The 24464-nt window shown below is 34.2% G+C and overlaps 1 protein-coding gene across 2 annotated transcripts in view; it reads left to right on the forward strand.

The window, feature by feature from the left end:
* Positions 1–235: 235 nt before the first annotated feature.
* The window catches only part of LOC105231901 (rh5-interacting protein), a 29575-nt gene continuing 5346 nt past the window's right edge, over positions 236–24464 (forward strand). Inside the window, exons 1-4 of one of the 2 annotated variants that reach the window (XM_029552672.2) lie at positions 236–420; positions 22738–23036; positions 23101–23218; positions 23294–23899. In XM_029552672.2, the coding sequence (XP_029408532.2) occupies positions 22926–23036; positions 23101–23218; positions 23294–23899 (835 nt within the window). In that variant the 5' untranslated portion in view covers positions 236–420; positions 22738–22925. Of the gene's footprint in view, positions 421–16701; positions 16856–22737; positions 23037–23100; positions 23219–23293; positions 23900–24464 lie in introns of those variants that run through there. The other variant, XM_011213411.4, reaches the window with a different exon arrangement.

Below are 24464 nucleotides of genomic sequence, written 5' to 3' on the forward strand. Positions count from 1 at the left end.
ATATACGTTTTGAGTGCGCGCTGCTTTGTGACATTTGATGCACTAATTGCGAGCGTCAGTTCCAATGTCAATACGAGTGCTAAATGCACTTCAAACTTCTTAATTGCCAGCAAATAGAATAACCAACAAACCGAACGCGCTAAATGCGTTAAACTGTTGCAATTGTTAAAAAAAAGAAAAGGAAAAAAAAAAATAAAAATAAGAAAAAAATTAAAAATAAAAAAAGATACATATTAATTTTAACAAATTTAAACGCTTATCAAACAGCAATTGTACAAAATAAAAAAAAAATAATAAATAAAAGAAGAATAATTGATTCAATTAAAGTTGCAAACCCATTGAAACATCTTAACCGCGCGCAGCTACACACATACACACATATGCATATGTACATATGTATACACCTGGATTAACCGCATGGTATGTAACTAGCTGCGTGAGCCATTAATTATAATAACTAGTTTTCGGCAAATTTAATGATTATTGATTGAGTAGGAAATCGAAATATGAAAAATGTACAATGTACAATGTACGAAGGTCGTACATATTAGGGGTGGTTATTCCACGAGTGGACAAAAATAATATAAAGTAGTACAAAAACGCATAAAATACAAGAAATAATGAAAATAACCGTAATATTAAAGCAACAACACAAGTGCTCGTTGTATACAAAGTATATAGTACTTCTCCTCATGTGATATGTGTGCAGGTGTAACAGTTTGAGCATTCTCAGTGCTACATATGCAGTTATAACTATAAAATAGACGTCAAAAAAAAAAATTCAGAGATTTGATAGAAGAAGTTTTGTTGCATAATTACTGCCTAGCGTAATAAAAGTATTAGTTTTCATGCTAAGATGATGCCCAAACCCACATGAAAGACATATTTTAAGGCATCAAGGGGGTATTTGAGACTACTGCTCGAATTTAAAGCGTTTTCATTGCCAATTTGTAAAAAAAAATATTTATTCATAACAAATTTCAAAAGTATAAAAAAACAAAAAGAAAAGCTGAACCCTTCACTTCATAGGTGCATTTCTTATAAAATAAAAGGGTATATAAACATCCTTTTTCAAAATAGTTTTTTTTTTTTTCAAATTGCCTAGAATACTTTAAGTATTCGAATTTCTTATGTTCAAACTATCCTACCAGGTTGTACAATAAGTTTTGTCGTTCGATAAGAGCCCATTTTTTTTTGTTTTGTTGGTACACTTATCATATGAACGTATGTTAAGCACTGAAAGAAATTCAAGCAAGAATGTTAAAAGTGTAGATTGATAGTTCACCTACGATTAGAAAAGAAGAAAGATGGGTTGCTGAATTAAAATGTATTCGTACAATAAAATAGTAGATGATCCACGTGAATGACGTTCAAAAAGCGCATCAACACAAGAAATCATAGCCAAAATACAGGATAGGGTTTTGGAAGATCGTCGAATGACTGAGAGAGATTTAGTAGAGGCTATATTTTAAGTGAAATTTTGGGCTTTATTGTAGAAAGATGTGTGCACAATGGGTGCCTCATTCGCGAACAATGGAACAAAAACACATTCAAATTCGACTTTCTCAGCAACATTTGGAGCGTTTTAAAAAGGATAAGTGGATTTTGTGCGTCGATTCATCACTATGGATGAGACTTGGGTCTATCACCATGATCCTGAATCAAAACAAGAGGCTAAAGAGAGGTATAATGCTGGTTGTTCATGTTCGAGGCAAGTTCGTGTCCGGAAATCGGCTATGGCATCAGTTTTTTGGGATGCAAGAGTAATTTTGTTTGTGGATTACTTGCAAAGTAGTGAAACGATTAATTCTGAATATTATTGCAAACTTTTGAACCAGTTGAAGGAAAAAAAATCATGAAAAAGACCCGGTTTGCATAAGAAAAAATCCTTTTTCATTAGGATAATGCACCGTGTCGCAAGAGCATTTTGACAAAGGCTAAAATCCCTGGATTAAGGTACGAATTATTGGTGCGTCCACCGTATTCACCAAATTTAGCCACCAGCGATTTCCAGAACTAAAAAAATGTATGCGTGGCAAGCGTTTTTCATCAAATGAAGAGGTCATAACAGCTGTTGAAGCGCATTTTGCAGACCTTCCGGATTCTCACTTCAGGGATGGGATCCACATAATGGAGGATTGTTGGAGCAAGTGTATTAATGTTCAGAGAGATTATACTGAATAATAAAGTGTATTTTAATCATAAAATTGTGTTTTTCTTATCAAACGACACAACTTATTGAACAGCATTAACTGGTATCTTCACTCCGAGCTCCCTTAGGTTTAGTTTTAGGTCAAAATTGGCGCCATCTAGTGTTAAAAATATTTGCAGATCTAGTTCCTTTGCTCTAAGCAATGGGTTTGTATATATATAGGTTTGAGTGGAAAAGCTTTTCCTTAAATAGAAATCAAATTAAACTTAATAATGCTGTAATTAAATCAAAAGATTAAAGAAGACCAACTTTGCAAGGTACTAAGTTTTCAATAAACACCTGAAAAGAGATGGAAGACTCACAGAAAAGTACTAATATACCTGATTACTGGCACTATGAACAATATTTATGTTATCTGTACTATAAGGTCATGTATAAATAAATGATCAGGATGAAGAGACGAGTTGAAATTCGAGTGACTGTCTGTCCGTCCGTCCATCCGTCCGTGCAAGCTGGAACTTGAGCAAAAATTGAGATATCTTGATTAAACTTGGTATGATGGCTTTAGAGTATGCCAACCTATGGGAAAAAATTGTCGAAATCCAACAAAAGTTGTTCAAAACCTAGGTACCTAATATTAGGACATAGTACCTACAGTTGCATTTTTTTTACCGATACACGAAATATTGGTCTATGTGTCAGATTTATAATTGAAATTCAGAGAGAATCCTTTCATTGTAGTAATATGACTGTGTGCTACAAATGGTTTGAATGGGGTTAATACTTCCTATAGCCCCTATATACGTAATATAAAGATTTTCGAACTTCCAGGTGACTTTATATGTGAGTTATTTGAGGTTATGTGAAAAAGACAATATGTAAAAGTTATAGATCTTTTCATTAAATGCATTGCTATGCAACATTTTTCTATAGGACTTGTAGTTTCGCCGGAAATCGGAAAAATCGTTTTTAACCCCTAAAATTTCAACCGCGCACCTTACCTTACTCTTCCCGACCACAAAGTTTGTTATTTGAAATATTTTTTCCGATGGGTTTCAACCCACTATGAATATCTTTTTTTTTGGATTTCAAAGGTTTCTGCATTATTCTATATAAAAATTTGCTCTTTTTTATTGAAAAATTCACTCAATACTTCACTGCGTTATTATTCACCGTATATAACTGGAAATATACATGATTCATATGTATGTACAGTTTCACCTGGTTTGTTTTCATCTATATAATTACCAAAGTAATTGCTTTTTATCTACATAGTCATCAAACAGTGTTCACTTTGATACAGTAGAGTGGAAAGTACGGGTTTTCTCTTGGCTTTATTTTTATTTTTTAGTTTTGTGGAAAGAGTTTCATATTCAAAAACGTCATATTTTATAAAGAACTCAACATAAATAGCTTTTGTTTCTAAATCATCGCAGAAAAATCTCAATTTTTAATATTCTTTCAACATGTTGATATGTAATATAACATACATATATGTATATGTACATATACATATATATAAATACATATATAATGTTATATTTATATCTTTCTAAATATTAATAATGATTCTTAAAATTGATACTGGGGGTTACATTTTAAAAACAAGCCTGGGTAGACATGCTCTTTAATATTTTGCACAAGTTGCTGTTTTAAATATATGAGATTGCCACCATCCTTATAACTGTATACCAGAAAGGCTAGCAATGTATTTTCCAATATCTTTATCGGATGAGTACATGTGCTAGTTCTCGTTACAATTTAATTTAAGTTTTTTTCGGTATCAATAAATCTATTCAATTAGCTGTTATGTGACATGATTAGATCTAAATTACTTTCGTGTATGTTCACTAGGTGTTTCGCTCCAATAAAACTGTTAGGACGACTACTTTCTTTCCGCTACTGATATTCGTAAATAATTAATTTATATAAATTCTTGTAATTTAGTAATTAATTTCTATTTATAGACACTTCTATGTGGAAAGCAGCTTATATTTAAATATTTTATCCATAAATATACAGAATACAGCAATTGAAGGGAGTTTTATAGAGCTTGAAATAGTTTACTCTATGAATGTTCATGAATATATTCAAAATAAAGGCTGTAAAAATATATTTTATGCATATGTACCATATGAATATACTATATTGTTTATATTGATTGACGTTTCTCATCTGATTAACTGACGTCTAAGTTTGTGGCGTTGGTGAAATTAGCATTCATGGTTTTCAAAGATAAAGATTTTAATATTCAACACACTAAATTATTATTTATTTTATCGATTACACTGATTAACAAAATTTTAAGTTTTTCTGTCACACGAAACCTCTTATTAAATTTTGAGTGTAGTAGGGTCAATGAACGAAAAAAATGGCACGTCAGCTTTTCTTGTGACATTAAAAAATATATTTTCTTAAAAAGTGCAAACTTCAGTTACAAAATTTTTTTCCTAAAAAGAAAAAATACTTATGATTTTCGTGAATATTTCGAGTATTCGGTATTTTTAAGTCTCTAACAATAATCAGCTAGCATTACTGCGTTCCATTTTCATTAAGGAAATGCCCTGAAGGAACCTCTCGCCTTGCTCGTCACTCACAGCAGCAAAATTTGCCGGAAAGAAATCAAGATGAGAGTCTAGCATATGATTTTTTAATGATCTATAAGACATCAACGCCTTATGCTGCCAAAAAATTTTGAAGAATTTTCACAAAACATTTCCAGGTGAATTTTTCCTATATAAAAAAAATCAGTTTTATCTGGACGAGTCGAGCAAGAATGCGTTTCGTACCCAAAATATCTACAAAAAGTGATTAGTAGAATATTTTCCACCCCCCCTTTAAATTTCCGAAAATTTTGTTAGGTTATTTTGCATTTTAAGTGATGATATACATATATCATTTTAAACTTAATTACGTCTACGTCTTTCTATGATATTTTTACACAACCTCAACTTCATCAGGTAAACGTGCATTCCGACAAATTCGTTTTAATTTCCCCTAAATTTTATTTATAGGTCCAAATTTGGATGGTTATAAATAAAATAGCAAATTTAACAAATGAAGCTTTCAGTTTATTACTTTACGCTGCTTTCCAAACATTTTCAGCTGTGTGTGGGAAACCCCCATTTATTACAGAATGAAATATTACATCATAGGGAAGTGGGGAATTTCGCAATCGTGTGGGCTTGCTGTACAGGTATGGTACTTGAAAGTGTTTGCCATCGAATATTCGTGCAAATTTTATGCGTAGGTGTCCGTTTCTATGGGGAAAGATGCGTGTGAGCATGCATGCGCCGATCACATTTTTCAATAAATGAAACGCATTAATAAGATATTTAAATTAATTGAATTTTTTGCGAGAAATTTGTTCAAGGATGCCATATTTGATGAATTTTTTGAAGGCCAATGGTGCTATAATATTGAAATTGAAAGCTTTTTCTATTCTACAACCATAATTGTTTTTTGAAGTTGTAACCAAGAATATTTTGACATCGACATGGATTAACTCAGTAAGAGTGCATCGATTCATCAAAGTTTTTCGATACCTGAAGAGGCGGTTGATGCGTTCAAAAGGCATGTTTTGGAGATACCTCAATCCGAGTGAAAAAAGTGCTTCGACAACTGGTTCAAACTCACGCAAAAGTGTATAAATCTTAATGGAGAATATTTTGAAAAACCTTAAAGCGATCTTCTATGATTAAAATTCGTTTTTGTTTCCGAATACCGAAGCAAAAGGGGCAACCTACGTATTGAGCCAAACGTTGTATAGTGGATCTAAATCGTATAATTCAGATTTTTTCAATTGAATGCAAAATTTCTATTTACTAGACCTTATAATAAAGAAAGTGTTCTAATCATTTCATTAGGATACTATGATTACCTGATTCTATTCACTTTTCATTTCAACTGTATGACAATAGGACAGAGTTTACACATACCAAAGAAAAGCAAGCGAATACACTATTTAATATAGATACATATATTGCTTCAAAATTAGCTCTTGTAAATCTCAAGTACCGCCAGAGGCTTAGAAAAATTTTGGAAGTCTAAAGGTTTCTATCATTTCGATCACGGCGAAAAAAACGTCATACAACATTACCAAAATATTTTTGAAGAATTAAACCGAATTGACATGCTGGTTCCGACAAAAATCCGAATACGTTCAGAACTAATTGGCTTGGGCGCGATCGACCGCTAGCTGGTCGAAACCGCTGTTCCCTAAATAAGTGTATTCAATTCAGAAGTAATGATTTCGGTTTCCGTATAAACTGAAATTCTATTACTGAAATTTTATTATTATTTTTGCAAAGCTATTGATATTAACTGTATTTTTTATTTCTGAGTATTACTTGCATTTGTAAAAAAAATAATTGTAAGTAGCCTATTGGTTTTTTATTATAAGATAGTAAGACGGACTTCAGTAAAATTGAAAGCGGAAGATAATCAATAGATTAGGCTAGGTTCCTAACAGAGATTTCATATGGGCAGCTTAGAACACTGCTCCCTTGTGTTATCTAAAACTCATATAAATAGATAATAAGACCCTTACAAATCGACAAAGTGCTTTGAGTCTATCATTTGTTGAGACGACCAATTCCAGTTTCGGTTACTTCTCCTGATTTGCCGAATGTAAGACAGCCGATATGTTTCAAACAAAGTGCAGCAAAAGATAATGGAGAAAAATAATGAACTTGGTTGGATCCACCCCACCCGCCTAAACACAATTTGCGCCCGACAAGATTTTTAGCCTTATCGCTTGAATGCCTATTGTGCAGTATTTCGAAACAACCCTTACTATTGCGGCAAGATGAATTTTGCTAAGGGCAAGTGTTTCGGAAGAACGGGTCCTTGACCACCATCTACTAAATCAGTCCAGAGATAGATCGCAAGTTGCCAACGGAGAGCCAACTCGACCCCATTCCAAGACAATCATTAAATTAAATCATATATTTTATTCTAATCTAATTTAACAACACAATAATGAATCTGCTAAAATTATTCTCTGCCACAACATGAAGACAAGTAACAAATTTTCCAATCATAATGGCACTCATCTGTTTTAAGGGATTACATGGGTTTACTGGTTTCGAATTTCGAAAATCGAATTTCTTTATTTTCTTATTAAATTCTGCAGTTGGAACATTTTCCTAAACTTTCACGTTGATTCGAGTAATAGTTTCGGAGATACAGACTTGAGAACACGAGGCTAGCGGGGCTAAATGCGCCGTCTTTAAACGCGATTTTCTCGAAACTGTGTTTTTGAAGGCAGTTGGTAGGATTTCTTGAGAGAAACTAAACCGATCTTCATGAAATTTTACACAGATCTTTGAGTTACTATCCTCAAAGACTTGGACCATGGACTGTTTTTTCGATTAGAACTATTTGAAAAAAGAAAAGGTCGCGAAATTTTCACCGAATTTTGAATTTTTTTGTAAAAATGTCTAAATCCAATTTTAATTTTTTTTCTTTCGTCAAAGTTCCAAATTAAGTCTAAAGCACGTATTTTTTCACTTAAAATGATCCTGTAAGGAGTTGCCCTGCATCTTTTTTCCTACGGATTACCGGAAAAGGCGTCGCAATGATCGAGTTAAAATATTATATAATTTCCCAAAAATTTCGGAATTTCTTTGTTAATAGTGTATTTTTATTACAACAAAAAATTCTAATAAAATATTTAATTTTTTGTATGAGAAAAAAATGTTGAAAAAAGGTTGTTTTTTATCCGACGAAGCCCATGTAACCACTTAATCGAATTTGTTGGCCGTTCTATTTGACCCAGGTTGAGAAAAGTATCTATCTGGTTAAATTGCAGTTACTGCACCGTAATAAAGTAATAAAATAATATTAACGAGTATCTTACTGAAAAACATACATACATTTATACATTTACATATATAAGATACTCCGAATGCAAATAAAATATTTATTTTTACCTTTAATGATGGTGCCACAAGTGCTTGCAGCTAAAAGTTCATATTTATTTACGAACTATAATTAAGTACCTCAAAGTTCCACTTGAAAGTTCATATCGTTTCGGTACTGCATGTGCAACAAACATATATTCAAAACAGCAATGCAAGCACAAATATAACTGTGCATTCGCGCCTGAAAGTATGTATGTATATTGGCGGGTGCGGCTGTACATGCCTTTACGCAAGAAGGTTGCCAGTTATTTCATCAATTTTAAATCAAATAAAAGCAAAAAAGAAAAATAAATAAAAAAGCAAATACAAGCGTTGGAAAATATTATGTCAAGTCGAAGAATAAGTTGGAAAATGTTTTTCTTGAACTTTGTTATTAGTTTTGGTTATCTTTCCCATCGCTCATCACAGTCACAAATATAAACATACGCACATAACGTTATTCAACGTTTCTTTTTGGATTGTTGTTGCTGTTGCTACTGTTGTCGTGTTTAATACTCGTAGTTAATGGGGAGACAAGCCTGTTTTTCCAGATGGGCAACAGGGGCGCTCTGCGTTGGGCGCCATCACAAAAATCGCGTGCCAGCCTGCAGTGTGTGTGAATACCTTGGTACATATGTATATATGTGTGTGTGTGTATTTTTAGCGCGCACACCTTCGTCGTAGCGATTGTCCCGTTTTTTTTTTGTTTTTTTCTTCATTTTCAATACGACACTTTCGCTTCTCGCATTTGGTGTGCGCGTTTTTAGCACACTTTCACATATTGTATGTATGAGTGTGTATGTATGGCTATGTACAAAAATACAAAATGTTGTTGTTCATATGTACATACTATACATACATATGTATGTATGTAGATTCGCTGTATCTTGTGCTTTTAAACATTTATGCATGTCGACACATTCATACATTAATACAACAATGCATTCGTATCGATTACTCACCGATTTAATGGTGATTATTATTTATTATTGATAGATAGATGTACGAGTATGTACATATACTTACATATGTATATATATTCGTATGTATAGATATAAAATGACATATGACATGCTTAGTTATGTTCTTACTTTTCATTCTATCACTTTGAAAACATAAATATCTTAATTATCCCTCAATTTTGATAGAGCTTCACATTTCGTCTACTAGATTATGGTGTCTCATATAGAAATAATAGACCATAAGAGTTTGATTAGAAACGAGTAGAATGCATTTATATTGGAGTAATATAATGTTAACAATTAAGGCAGAGTTTAGTTCAGCTGATTATGGTCTCCCTTAATTTTTCAGTATTAAGTGTGTCCGAAATATTTCCAAGTGTTTGCAAGTTTTCTTTCTATAAAAACGGTTATCCTTCTTATAATCTTGCATTATGCATTACAAAGTATAACAGTTTTGTGTATCTAACGGTTTTTGGTATCATCTAGAAATAATCGAGTTAGATATGGAGTTATATATAAATACATGATCAGGATGATGAGATATCTTGAAATCTGAGTGTCTATCTGTCAGTCAGTGAAATCGGATTGTAACACCGCCGTCTGCCCATATAATGCTTTTGTTAAAAACTACTGATATTGCGCTGAGTCAATACCAGAGACATTAAATTTTACATCCAGAATAATGCTATATTATAGGAGCCAGTATCAAATTGGACTTCTCCATCTGATCTCCCCAACGAAGTGGCGGTCTTCTTTTGCTTTCCCCGGAGAGCACTGCGTCGAATACTCTCAGAGCTGGAGCGTTTTCATTTATTCGGACAACATGACCTAACCATCGAACCGATTCTCTTATTTCGCTGAACAATGTCAATGATGTCGTATATTTCGTATAGCTCATCGTTCCATTGATTGCGGTATTCGCTGTTGCCAATGCGCAAACGACTCATCAGATGTTGTCATCGTACATGCCTCTGCATCATGTAGCAGGATGGGGAGCATGAGTGACTTGTAAACTTTGGGCTTTGTTCGGCTTTGTTCTCAATTGCCCACTCAGTCCAAAGGAATCCAAAGTAGCACTTGTTGACAAGAGTTATTCTGCGTTAAATTTCGAGGCTGTTTTTGTTGGTATTAATGCTGGTTCCAAGGTAGGAGAAATTATCTACGACTTCGAAGTTAGGACTGTCAGCAGTGATCTCTCCCTGCGGGTAGGGGTTAGAATTTACCCGTGGTAATTATAATTATAATAAATTTACGACAGGCATTGTCGTAAGAGGCGACTAAAATGCATATGCACCATGTCTTTCTTTCTGAACTTGCCTTGAAATGTTACCATAGTCTATGTTAGAAATAGTGCTATAATACTCAGCTTTAAATGATATTATAGACTTTATATGAAATTCCTAATATAAAGACATTTGAAGTTCAAGTGACAAATGTCACCAGTCATTGAGATGTGGGCACTCAACTGGTAGTAGCAAAAGCTACAAGGTCTTACCAGAGGCTTTAACCTAGTACCACGGGGAGTTTACTCCAATCTGCTCTTAAGGTTTGGCCCTTTGTGGAGATTCTTGGTGGCTGTGGTTGAAACCTATAAGCAGGAAGGGTTGAAAAATTCAACTCAGCGTGGAGTCGCACTGCGGCCGGGTGCCGGACCCAAAGGACGGTAGAGGCTTTAGATCGGCCTCGGACCCGACCAATGTAGTAAAGGTGTCCCTATCCACCTAAGCCATTTGGTACCAAAAATACGTGCAAAATGCATTTATACTTTGGGGCGCTGATCAACGAATTGTATTGATGTGCTTGTGCTTCAAAGAAAGCACCGTGAGGTTAGGCCGTCGCCGGTAGGTACTCCCGTAAATCACAACGATTGTTGTCAACCTAGCAGAGCTAACGGCGCGGTTGTTATGACCAATGATATCGATATCATCGGCTTACGGCAGCAGGATGGAGTCATGTGCAGAAGTTCACGTATCATCAACTATTCTATCATTCTATTGAGAGTGGTTAGAAACGATTCTTTTACATATGGTTCAAGCAGCTCACGACTTCCGGTCTTAGACCTGGTATCCTCTGGGTAACCAAAACTCAGCCGTATGAAGGCGAGTTAAAATGAGGTTGTGCGCCGGGTTTGGGACCCGCCACGTAAAAACACACCGCCAACGAAAGAACTTGGACTGGTTATTATGTTCACATAATTTTTCCGAATTCGGTTCAAATCATCCAAATATGTGCTATCATATAAAATTCATCCTTATTACTAAACTTAATGATATATGGTTGTGATGTTATTATTAGACTTTTCCAGTTTCATATCATATTAGCAAACTGTAGAGGGTATATTCTCATGTAGTTTTTAACGTTAACAATATTAGAGGCGGGACCACAGTGTTACACAGTCATTGAGTTTAGGCAACCGTCGTCACTCCTCAACCATTTTTTTTTGTTTTTTGATAATTTCAAATCAAAAACTTAGCTATCATAATAGAGTACGAAATATTACGATTTGTAAGTATTTGAGAGAGTCAATTGCGCTCCAATTAAATAAGACAATTAGAAGCTTCTGCGTAGCATAGAACTTCCAGATAAAGATTTGGTGAGAGAAGCGTTCTCCCAGTTGATGAAGCAAGAGTGTTTATCTATAACGTCAAATACGAGTACTTTTAATTACGAAAACAGAAATATTTACTCACTTTTTGTACAAAATTTGTAAAAATATAGGGGAGCATTAATAGAAATTTGTCACCCGAATTACTAAAATTATTAAGTTTATTGGTGTCAGGAGGAGGTCCAGCTGCCTGCCTAAACATTACTATAATTTGATTGTAACGGGGGACTATACTCATTCTTATTCTCATTAGATTTTACGATTAATTAATATCATATAATGACGTGTGGATAATAAGCAGTGTAATAGTGGCAGCGGTAAAATGGACAGTTTTGTTCAGTTGAGGTCTCTCTTTGAATATGAGGATTAATTAGTTATAAGTACATCGGACGTCCCCCAAATAAATTAAGGACACAATTAATTTACCATATGTAATCGAAATAAACGATCTCAAATTAGCAGCTCATCATTGTAATTCCATGTTATATTTGGAAGAATATTCTGAAAATAACTGACCTTAGCTTTTGTGGCCAAAGCTACTTATATTGAATGACACAGTAAATGTTGTTAAATGTATTGAAAGTGAATGTACAAGTAGATATTTTTGTACATGAAAATTTGCACATTAAGTTAAGAGCTTTTACGAGTATAGTAGGGTCATGTGGTTTGAGTGATATACAACTTTTATAATTCCAAATGTTTTTTTTTTGTATTTAATACATAAACTATACATAAAATTACTAGATAGATCCGGGCATGCATTGTTGTGGTATTACTATATGTATTTTGCTAAAAACGATTCAAGAAAAAGTGTTAACTTCGGTTTTGTCGAAGCTATAGTACGCTTCACAAATAAGAAAGATTCCTTACAGGAACTTTGTTCGGTCAGTTTGTCTGGCAAGTATATCCTTTCAGGCAAACCAAACTAGCCAATCTGATTTTTGATATTCTAATCTGACATAAAGTGTCTCCCATTTTCTCTTCCAAAATTTTGCAGAGACAGGAAGAAGTGATAGTTCAAAGGTGCCAAGTCTGGACCATATTATGGGTTCAAGCTGCAAAAGCTTTTGGCGAGCCATAAAACTTGTATGAGAACTCGTATTATAATGGTGGAACACAACACCTTTTAAATAAATCAATTCTGGCCTCTTCTTTGCGTCACTCAATTTGTTTACCTGATCACAATACACTTCCGAATTAATCGTGATAGTGTCGGGTAAAAGCTCAAAATAAACAACCCTTTAAAATCCCATCAAACAAACAACATAACCTTTTTTTGACTATCGGCCTACGAAGTAATTAGAACCGGTTTACCCTTTAAAGACCTTGATCTTTTGCAGTAACTATGTTTTTCAAAATTGGGTCACTTTTGGACGTTTGATAAGCAAACCACAATCGCTAATGGGACGAAGCAAATATTGTTCTGTAAGAACTTGGGCAACCGATATGATAAGCTTCGAAATAGGTCTAGACGTTTCGTGTGCTTGTGGACGGCCACCAGACAAATTTAATCTTTCAGCAATCTCTCGAGCTGCTATTCGACAATTTGGATCGACCAACGGCTATAATTTATCGGCTTTAAGAGGCCTACTAAAACGTGATTCATCTTCAAGAACGAAATTGACGGAACGAAATTTTACAAACCAATTTTGCCATAAACTTTCGGTCAACACATCTTCTCCGTACATATCACATAACTCTCGCCTTGCTTGTACTGCATTTTTACCTGCCTTTCTGTTTTCGATCTTCCATCTTCGATATCAAGGAAGTAATATTCCAAAAAAGTTAAGCAATTTGTTACAAACAAGCTGTTGAAATAAAAATTTAACGGTAAGGCTGTAAAGTATGAAGTTGGCTGCGAAAAAATGCATAACATAAGTTCAGCTATTGTCATCAAACAAAATGACTTAGTGAACGAAAATGAAATGAGCAGCTTCTTTGTTCGAAAAGGGCGGGTGCAGATCGCTATCTCAAAAATTGAGGGACTACTTTGCATATATACAGACAGACGGTCGGACGGTCGGACAGATTTACAAACAGACGGACATATGTAAATCGACTCAGGTTATTATAGACTCTGACTTTTCCTTTTGGGTGTTACAAAATTCGTGGCAAACTTAATATTCCCTGTTGATGGTATAAAAAATTTGGTACCAAAGGTTATGCGAAATGTGGCATGTTTTAGTTTTCCAGGCGGTGCTTGAAGGAATTGTAATGCTTTGTATCAGTTGATACTAATGACATGAATATATGCGAAATCGGGTAACGACCACGCTTAGCTACCCAGTAAAATTGATGGTTTCCTAATTGAACTATGTATATCCATTGAAAAGCGTTATCTTAACAGCAAAACGGAAAACATATTTTATAGGAAAAAAATAATATTTGCATTGTCTAATAAAAAAACTCACTTCTGCCGGATGTTAAAGAAGTACAAACAGTTAAAATATCATCTCTAAATTTTATATACCTACACAGACGTTTTACCCTTTGTTTGCTACAAAATTAAGGAGTTTTATATGAGTCATATAAGTAATATGCAAATTTTTAAGTATGACTGTTGCATATACATATATGAAAGAAAAATGAGAGAAATTATTTTTCAGTTACTCGTCTATGGCATTTTTGATTAGCTAGCTGGCATTTAAATAATTTCATTTGAACTGTTTAGTTATCAAGGTATGTATGAACAATGGAATAATGTAGGCAATATAGTATTTGATGACCACAGGTGTTATTTGTATTTAGCAGGTGCTCGGTTACACAGCGAAATCAACACATTAACCCTTTCACAGCTAGTAATTCCGTGAAAAATTTTCTGTGATTTTAAAAGATAGTATATATGTATGAACATGTAAACATACAAATGTGTTTTTGCAGTGAATAAAATGATTTACTTCGAATTCGTTCATTAATTCCAGGTAATAATATACCTATTTTTATATCTGGGTCTTGGCTAAGTCTAAGCTTTCTCAAAAAACTTCTTAGATAAAATTATTGCTTAAGCAACTTTTTTTATAGTTTCGTATCGTTATACGAGTATTGTCGTTCTTTCAATCAGAATCAGAAACCGTTTAAATATAAACGGAAATGCTGATGGAACTGAATAATTTAAAAGACTATAACTTAAAAACTGTTTGAGATATTATTGAAAAAATTAGCCTGTTATTTTTATACTCTTGCAACCAGTTGCTACAGAGTGTCATATTTTTGTTCACCTAACGGTTGTATGTATCACCTAAAACTAAACGATATAGATATAAGGTTATATACTACTGTGATCAAATTGAAAGGTGAATTTTTAATTTATATGTACTTTGCGTGTTTTTTGGATCGGTAATTTTTTTCTGTAAGTTGATAATAACTGTTAGAGATATCTATGCTAAATTTCTCGTTAAAATATTCATTAGTATATGAGATACGCGTCGTTTTGTGAGGCTCCAAAAATGAGTTCTTCAATTTTTACTATATCTGAATTTATTGAACACAGAAGTACATTGGTTATTCGTGATCATTTCGCCACATTTTCACTTTCGTCTTATTTACCTTCATGTAGCTTCTGGCTATTCAGCAAATTCACATAACCACTCAGATGACACCGTTTTGACTCATTTGAGGATATAAAATCTGAATCGTAGAAGGCTCTGATGGTGCCAAGTGCTTTGATGACTGGAAAAATGGTTGGCATAAGTGTATTGCAGTGGGAGGGTATTACTTTGAAGGAGATGAAATGGATAAAATTTACTTTTCTATTTTGATCCCAGGTATATATATAAATGATCAGGAAGACGAGAAAAGTTGAAATCGGGTTGAATGTCTGTCTGTCTGTGCAAGCTGTAATTTGAGTAAAAAATTACATATCTCGATGAAACTTAGTATATACATATGTATGTACATAGGTTTCCTTAAACATATAAAGTGCCATAACTAGGCACTAAATTAAGATATAAAGCTGTTATTTGCTACAGAGGAACGCTATAGTAGGGCGTATCTTTGGGCAAACATTTTTGAAAAAGTGGGCATGGCCCCGCCCTCTAACCAGTTTAATGTATATATCTCCTAAGCCGTTTAAGCCACAATAACCAAATTTTCTGAGTACAAATCTTATAAGAATTGCTACCGACAGTGTAAATATGGATGTAATCGTATAACCCCGCTCACTCCCCATATAACGGTACTGTTAAAAACTACTAAAATCGCGATAAATCAATATCTAAATACGCCAGATGTTTTAAATTTTACTACAGAGATGGCATGAGCGGGCTTTATAGGAAACCCAAGTGAAAATTGGACGATGGGCGTGGCACCGCCCACGTTTTGGTGAAATTCCATAATGCGAGACTTGACCAACTGATTCCTTCTAACATTTTATGTCAAACTGAAAAAATGGACGAAATCGGACAACAGTGAAGCCTACTTCCCATATAACACAATTTTAAATTCCACTTGATTCGGACCAATACTTCCCTTAGCCCCCATATTCTTAAAATAAAGATTTTCGAACATCCGGCTGACTTTGCTCTCTTCATACCCACGTATTTCGGTCTCTCTCTTTTTCTGTTGGTATATTTACTTTTATTTAATGTCAATATCGAAAAGATTGTATTAACCCTTTACCTGCTAACTTTGGGCTTGAATTACTACAAATTCTGTTTACAGTTTTTGTTGCGCAAGGGATATTCTTTTCACATGGCAAACTTTTTTTGTAAAAATATTAAATTCTTTTTAAATAAAGAATAACCGACCGATGTTATAACCCCAACTTTCCAAATTAGATTAAATGCAACACAACAATAATTTCCTTTCTAAAAGCGGTATTGTAGGGGTTAAAAACACAGAATAAAAATCCACTACTAATTAATTAGTAGACGCGATAAGCAAAGCGTCCAAATAAATGCAGATGGTGGGCTTTTACATTCAATCACACTCATACACACATACTGTTGTGACTAAGCCGATTAGTTATATTGACTTCATGGTATTGCCAAGTGTGTTATAAAATCAATGAGATAAACACCTGGTTAACTTAACATATCTTTGATGATTAGATTATCGTCAATAATTCGGCTTTATAATGTTCATGAAAAGTTTAAATTTGGATCGCAAGAAATTGCATATTTGCCAGTTTAACTCTGAAACTCGGAAAGTGAACGTGAAGTTGTCAAAATGACGGAAATTAGTCGAAAGCGATTTGGTGTAACAGTACTATTGCTAACGATAGGAATGTTTGCAGGTATACGAGTTTAAAGTGACAATGAAAGTGATCTATTTATGAGCAGAATAATGTGATTTAACTATAAATGATTTTTCTATACATATGTGAAAATGAAATTGAAGATTTTATAACTTTAGAATATCTCGGAGTTTTGGAAAAATAAGTATTTTTAGTCAAACTCTAGGTTGAGATAAAATTGTTCACTTCAAAAACTCAATCACTTAGATCTGATGCTATGTGAGTGACCAACATTTATATGATATATAAAAATTTACAAAATGTAAAGAATATCAGTCGATTGAGATTTGGGGTTCTCGGTGAAAAGATGTACTTTTATGAAACTAAATAAACCTGAAGTATCGGATCATAAAATTTGTGCAGAAACCATCTCCGCAAATGTCTACTTAAAACTGAACCGCCTCCTAGTAGCATCAAGAGGTCTTTATTTGACTACGTTGGCGATATCGAATAGCACAGCGACCAAACTTCGGACGTAACCAAATTTAGACACACACAGTTCGTCATTCATAGCGGAGCTATCAACACCTTGTTCGACTTCCTCCCATTGAATGGCGTACTTGAAGTCTAATCCTTATCTATTGCAGTCGAAAAGTTCGAGTTGCCCCTAGATTGCCCCTAATCTAGAGTTACTCTTGTGCAACGCCAATTTGGTTAACCTCTTACTTATCCAGAATCAATCACGATATAGTATATATATAGCCAGCGTGCGTAACCACCTCTTTGCCTGCGCAGCGAACCCCTCTCCCTATGGTCCGTCCTCGTCGAAACAGCACGTTTCCTAGGCTTACCATTAGATAACTTCGACGATAACCAACTCGTATCTTACTACCCAAGTCAAGGATACTAGATAACCACTACAACCAACCTTTCGGATCATATTCTTTTGGACTTCCAAATAAGATTTTGAATCATGGGTTTCGAAAGTCATATACACATACATATATTTTGGAAGCCGTTTTTGATGTAAGAACTGGAGGAATTCTGTTCAAATTTTCTTATTTCCAACACTCAGTACATTAAAATCCTATCGATCTTTTATCGTGGAATACTATATGTAAATGAGTCGAAGTAGTTTTACTCATGGCTTGAGATCATTGTCTTTCAATTTCGCTTTAACCAAATGGATTAAATTTTCCATGAAAATTCAAATATATATATTAATATACAAGTATGTTCTATTTGCTGATAAAACAAAAATTCTGAACATCTGTTTGATAGCGGGGAATTTTTTTTTTACTTCGATTGAACTTATTAAGCGAGTATACAGGGACATCTTGATAAGTAGGTGATATTTAGTAACTTCACAAAGCAAGGATATTCGGGATTATAACAAACAGTTATACTTACTAATGGATCCGATTTCCTGGGCGATTGGCTCGAAATTTCTTCAGTTTTAGGTGTCAGCTCATCTCTGTTTACTATATTTTCAAGAAGTGGTAGAATAAAAATTCAAACGAGTTACCGCTGCTAAGGATTCATAACATTAATGAAATTGAAAATATTCTTCTAGTAGAGAGCACTTTTAAATATCTGATACGAATCGGCTCACTGAACAGTTTTGACTAATAGAAAGCTATATATAGTTCTAAGACTTTGTAACCGCCTTTGGATATGTAAAAGTCATATGAAGTCATATGAAGCTCTTGACCCAAGGATGTCACTTTTTGTTCGTATGTATACTGTATACGAATCCAGAAAACTCGTCCTTAATGGGAGTTAAAGTATTTTTAAAACTATTTTGTTAACTTAATAAAGAAAATAACCGTATTTAGAAATCAACAATTCCACTAAATTCCACTCTTTATAAATATAATATCAATCGTGAAAATTAACTTTATGAGCATCGAGTTGATCTTTGGAATATGTAATATTTGCTTCAAAGAGTCATAGACTTATTGTAATACCCTCGCCTGCAAAGATGTTAGTAAATCCAATTTTTATATTACTGTTTATTGCAACTCTGATAAGTGAATTGTTTTATGGCCTTACGTATGCACATGTAGCAACAATGTGAATAAATTATATACCTACATAAGTATAAATATGTATATTATACATCAGAATGAATATGTTCGAACGTCAAAGTGTACACACATGTCTAGTTCAACGTTACGTATCACCTTTGACCTATTGATTTTAGCATTCGTGTTGGCAATATATGTATGTAAAATTATGGCGCAATCTCATTCCAGTCCAAAAATAATTAGGGTTGAGGTAATTGAATCACGCTTTCTAAAGTGTTTTTTTTTTGTTTTTATTTTTTTAGCAAAAATAGCTCAAACGATTTTTTTTATATAAACCAATGGGTCGAGTATAATTATCAAGTAGTTGCATTTAGTTTTCATAGCCTTGCAACATGTTGCTATTGTTTTTGTATCACCTAAAAATAAACGACTTATATTTAGGGTTATATTGTACTGTGGGGAAAAAATAATAAAACGTTTTAATATAAATTTCGCGGGAAAACCCATTTATCGAAATATTTTTTTGAGCATTTACAATGTTGGAAAAGGCCTTCGGTGATAATTGTTTTTCGCGAGCAAGTGTTTTTTATTGGCACAAATTATTCAAAGATGGTCGAGAACGCCTTAAAGCAGGTCAAAAATCAAGATTGTGTTGGGGCGTGGCTCCGCCAACTATATGTTTAATTTACATAACTTGTAATCCACTAAGGCTACAATAACAAAACTTTTCAAGGACCCACACTCCGAATATGGGGATCCTAGTGAGTATGGCTGACTTTTTGTCAAAAATATCGGTCTATCTGTGAGATAGGTTATTTAAATTCGGAGTAAATGTTGCTTTGATAAGAATATACGCTTGTGTCAAAAATGGGTTGAATCGATTCAATGCTTTTCTTAGCCGCCATATACATTATAGAAAGATTTTCGAATTTTTAGTTCATTTTATATTGTATTAAATATGTAATTGGGGTACTCACAACCTGTCATAAAGCATCGTAACGTCGTAAAATTATAAATTTTTACACTTGTTTAAAAAAATTGCTGTTGGATTACATACGAAAATGAGTTTACACAATTACAATTTTCAATGCTATGTTTTCGAATCGTTATAACTTATAACTTTATGAGACTATACAAGGACTGTCGCAAAAGAAACAGAACTTTTTAAATATAACTGTTTCTGATGGCGCCATCCATTGGTGGGTATATGAAATAAAAAGTTTGATCTCTTGTTGATATTTCGTAAAAATTTTAAGAAAATTGGATAACTACAATCGAGATTATCGATCAAAAAGTGACAGCAGCTTTTGGTCATCGGTCGTAAAATGCACATAAATGAATATAAAGACAATGCTGATTTCTTTTACGATTCCGAGGGTATTGTACACCGAGAGTTCGTCCCACCTGGCCAAACGATTAATGCTGTGTTTTACCTTGGTGTTATGAAGCATCTTTTGTCACGCATTCGTCGTGCTCGACCACAATACCGTGAGGCAGGGTCCTGGCGTCTGTTGCACGATAATGCGCAGTGTCATCGGTCGACGCTTGTCACTGATTTTTTGACAAAAAACTCCATATTAACCATTAATCACTCACCCTACTCACCTGATCTGGCACCCTGTGATTTTTATCTATTTGGAAAACTTCATTTGCCCATAAAAGGACACTGGTTTTCAGGACATTTCAGCTATCCAAAAGACGACGACCGATATTCTCAAGACCATTCCGAAAAATGACCTTAAACACTCATATGAAATGCTAATTGACCGGGCTAAACGCTGTATCAAAGCACAAGAAAACTTTGAATAAAAAAAATATAACTTTTGAAAAATATTAATTTTTTGTTGTTTTTTAACAGTCATGTTTCTTTTGCGACAGACTGTATGAAACCCCTAAATATTAAGTTCAATGTGGGAGCTATTTTAATGGAATTGAGAGAACGTATTTTTCTAATAACAGTGATAAACAATAATGTATCTTTGTAACTAAAATGAATCATTTGGTTGAAAACTTGCCGTAGACCTTATAAGCCTTAAGACCTGAAGGTATTTCGCCGATTTTAATCCTTGAAAGTTGAAAGAGTATAAAGTGTTCGGTTACACTCGAATTTAGTAGTTCCTTACTTGTTATTTATAAATTTGAATAAATAAACTGATAATATGATAAAGGCTGAACTTAGTTAATTACAACGTTGTGCAGACATACATATTTATAGTAATATTGCAACGTAATTTACTATTTACGACTTACATCGAAAGTGACTCATTGCATATGATATACTACAATTCAAAATACTATACACTGAGAACTGATGATGAACTTACTTGTCTACCAAATCAATAAGCAAAATACAAACTTTTGCAGGCAATTTATCGCAACAATATACACCGGCACAAAAAATCAGCTGATTTGATATTCGAATTGACTTTAAAGTCTTTTATGCACCCGAGTTAACATGCCTAAATATAGTATGTAAGGAAAATGTGTGTGGTATATTCTGTCCGAGTAGACTATTTAACTCGTGGTGAAAAACGGTTAATGCATGTACGTTGACCTTACCCAAGTATAATACAACCTAGTAGAAATGAGACATAAATATGGTACGATATACGGTATATGGTATCGTTTATGATCTCATGAACTAATGCTGTTTTTATCGAACTCACTCAATCACCGTAAATACAATACCCTTCACAAACACAAAAGTTTCCTTACTTCACTTTATTTGGATTGGTCAGTTTGTATGACAGTTATCGTATGTGCTATAGTGATTCGTTCTGGACAATTTTTTCGGAGATTACACTCTTGTCTTGAGCAACTATTTGGTGCGAAAAGAACGGGTGCAAAATCAATCAGAGTGATATCTAAAAACCTGAAGGACTATTTTGCATATAATCATACCGACAGACGGACAATAGCTTAATCGACTCAACTGCAAATGCTATAGATTAAATGGTACTTAATAATTGTCTTGCCATAAAGAAATAAAAGTAGAAAACTATTTAATATCAAGATAAATATATAAATTGACCTCTACAAACACTCGAGGAAGCTCGATTATTAAAAACGAATGAGATCAGAACGAGTTGAATAGCATTCTCACTAAAGCTCAAAAATGATATTTACCCAACGTTAGGCATACTAACTGAACCAAAGTCGCTCAACCTCCCAACTTTGGAAACTGTGGTATGAATAGTTTGATGAGTAAGTCCCTATGTATCTATATAATATTATTCCTCTTGAAAACTACTCGTCCTATGTAAGATCTTGTATTGTTCCAGAGAGTCTTAAGGCCAGAAAGTTAACATTTTCATAAGCGAATAAATAAATAAATGCTCAATGGGTCTTCAAAGTTGTCAATAGTATTCAGATGGTATAGAAAACTGGGCAACTTTCTTGTTTGCATTCTAGTTATCGTTTGCGGGTTCTTTGTGATTTCTTAAGGTGGTTAAAATCTATTCTAACTAATTCGCTATGGTCGCCCTAGGTACATAAGCCTACCAAGATGTTTCAACATCTGTTTGACGAGAGCTGCACAGTGTAGGAGAAAGTATGTAGATATTTATACCTCGTCTTACTTGAGACAACTGTGACAATTTGCGTCAGATAAGATTTTTAGTCTAAAGCATTCATAAAAGACTCTTTAAGTTCAAATTTAGTGTGGAAAAGATTCGACTTTGTCGGAAAGAATGTTTATTTTAAAATGTAGAGTATGATAATTTTCATTTCTACATATTCTTTGGGGAATGTCGGTGTTACTCGACTTAACAATCTGTTATTCTAACCTAAAAACTTCTAAGTACAAAATAATATTGATATTATATTATTTTTAGTTAAAATACAAAAAAGTAAATTCTGCAAAATAGTATTAATGTTTTTATTATCTGACTATTTTTTCACCACCTTTGATCATAGCAACCGATGCATTAATCTGGCCATGCGCTTCGAACGATGATTGCACAGCCTTAAACGCAACATGCTCCTCAGCGACGGCAAGTTGTGAATGCGATAGTTTTGAAACTGTTTTCTCTAGCGACTTGACAAAATGTCTGAAGACGTCACTAATTGGTGACCAATGCGAAGACACAGTTCAGTGCAATCTTATGCCATCGGGAGCCAGTTGTAAATCCGGGGTCTGCGACTGCGCCGATGGATATACTTATGTTGGTGGACGTTGTAGACTACTGAATGGTTTGAATGGCACATGTGAAACGGTAAGTTGGCAAGAAATTCGGAGTTACAGAAAAAAATATGGAACAAACATTTTTTTCATTGCAGGATAACGATTGCCTTTTCGGTTATGACCGCGAATCAGTTGCCTGTCTCGACAATGTTTGCAAATGTGCTGAGGGTTATTATCACAGGACTGGAAACATATGTCGTCGTAAATCAATGAGTAAGTGTAATGTGTGTTGTAATTATGAAAAATTGGTTAAATGATATAATAATATGATAAATACTATGTTTTCAGAAATTGGCGATGCCTGTGTCGTGCATACGGACTGTGAAGATTTAGGAACAAATGTGCAGTGCACTAGTTTAAGCTGTGTCGAGGTGTCACAAAGCGATTCGGAATCGTCAAAAACCGTTTTAGATGCCCGAACCAATACACTGACACTCACAGGCCACACAAATACAAACGCAGGCACGACCAACACAAACACCCATACGAAAACTGATGGTGGCAACGAGAAGTCCCCCTCATCAGACGGCACATCACAACTCTCGAAGTCATCGAGATCAACTAGCGGTACCAGTAAAGATACTTTAGCATTGGTGAATGGTCGTAGTGATTTGACTGACGACACCGACGATAACGAGACGGAGCAAGAGGAGGCAAGTGGTAACGAACAGCAGCGGAGATCACGTGAAATCGCCGTACAAACAAGTATCGATGCTTTTGAGTTGAAACCATTGGCACCGTTAGTTAAGAATGTCGGCACTGGCACCACATCCAGCACAAGCAGTCGACGTTTCTCGCGCTATAGACGTCGTCAATCTGCATTCCGCTACGATGATGAGGATAAGACTTTCTCGACGATATCGAATACTGATGATGATGGGGAAGAAAGGCTTTGTAAGTATTAACATGTTTATTACATTATTATCTTAAGTAGTAATCCTTGTCAAATTTCCTGAAGATACCTAGCAAAATGCGAAAGTTTTCCATACAAGCCCTTGATTTCGATCATTCCGTTTGTATGGCAGCTATATGTTATATCGGCAGTTACGATAAATGAGCAGCTTCTTGAAGAGAAGATTACGTTTGCAAAATTTCAAAACGATATGTTAAAAACTGACGGACTAGTTCGTATATATGCAGACATATAGATGGACGGACAGACAGACAGACGGACATGGCTAAATCGACTCAGCTTAACATACTGACCATTTATATATATACTTTATAGGGTTTCCGACCCTTCCTTCTGGGGGTTACAAACTTCGTGACAAACAAATTAAATAGAATTTAGGAGAGCGCTTAATTGTGACGTCGGTTCAGCTTAGATAAATTAAGTGGAATGTTAACAAATATACTGTCGGAGAGTTTATTTTAATAAATCTTTGCTAAAGTGACGTCATCGAAACTATACTTACTTTTAAATATCATTTTTTACATTTTCTCTCTATAACCCTTGTTT

The sequence above is a fragment of the Bactrocera dorsalis genome, chromosome 2, assembly GCF_023373825.1.
Source record: "Bactrocera dorsalis isolate Fly_Bdor chromosome 2, ASM2337382v1, whole genome shotgun sequence".
Classification (NCBI taxonomy): Eukaryota; Metazoa; Arthropoda; class Insecta; order Diptera; family Tephritidae; genus Bactrocera; species Bactrocera dorsalis.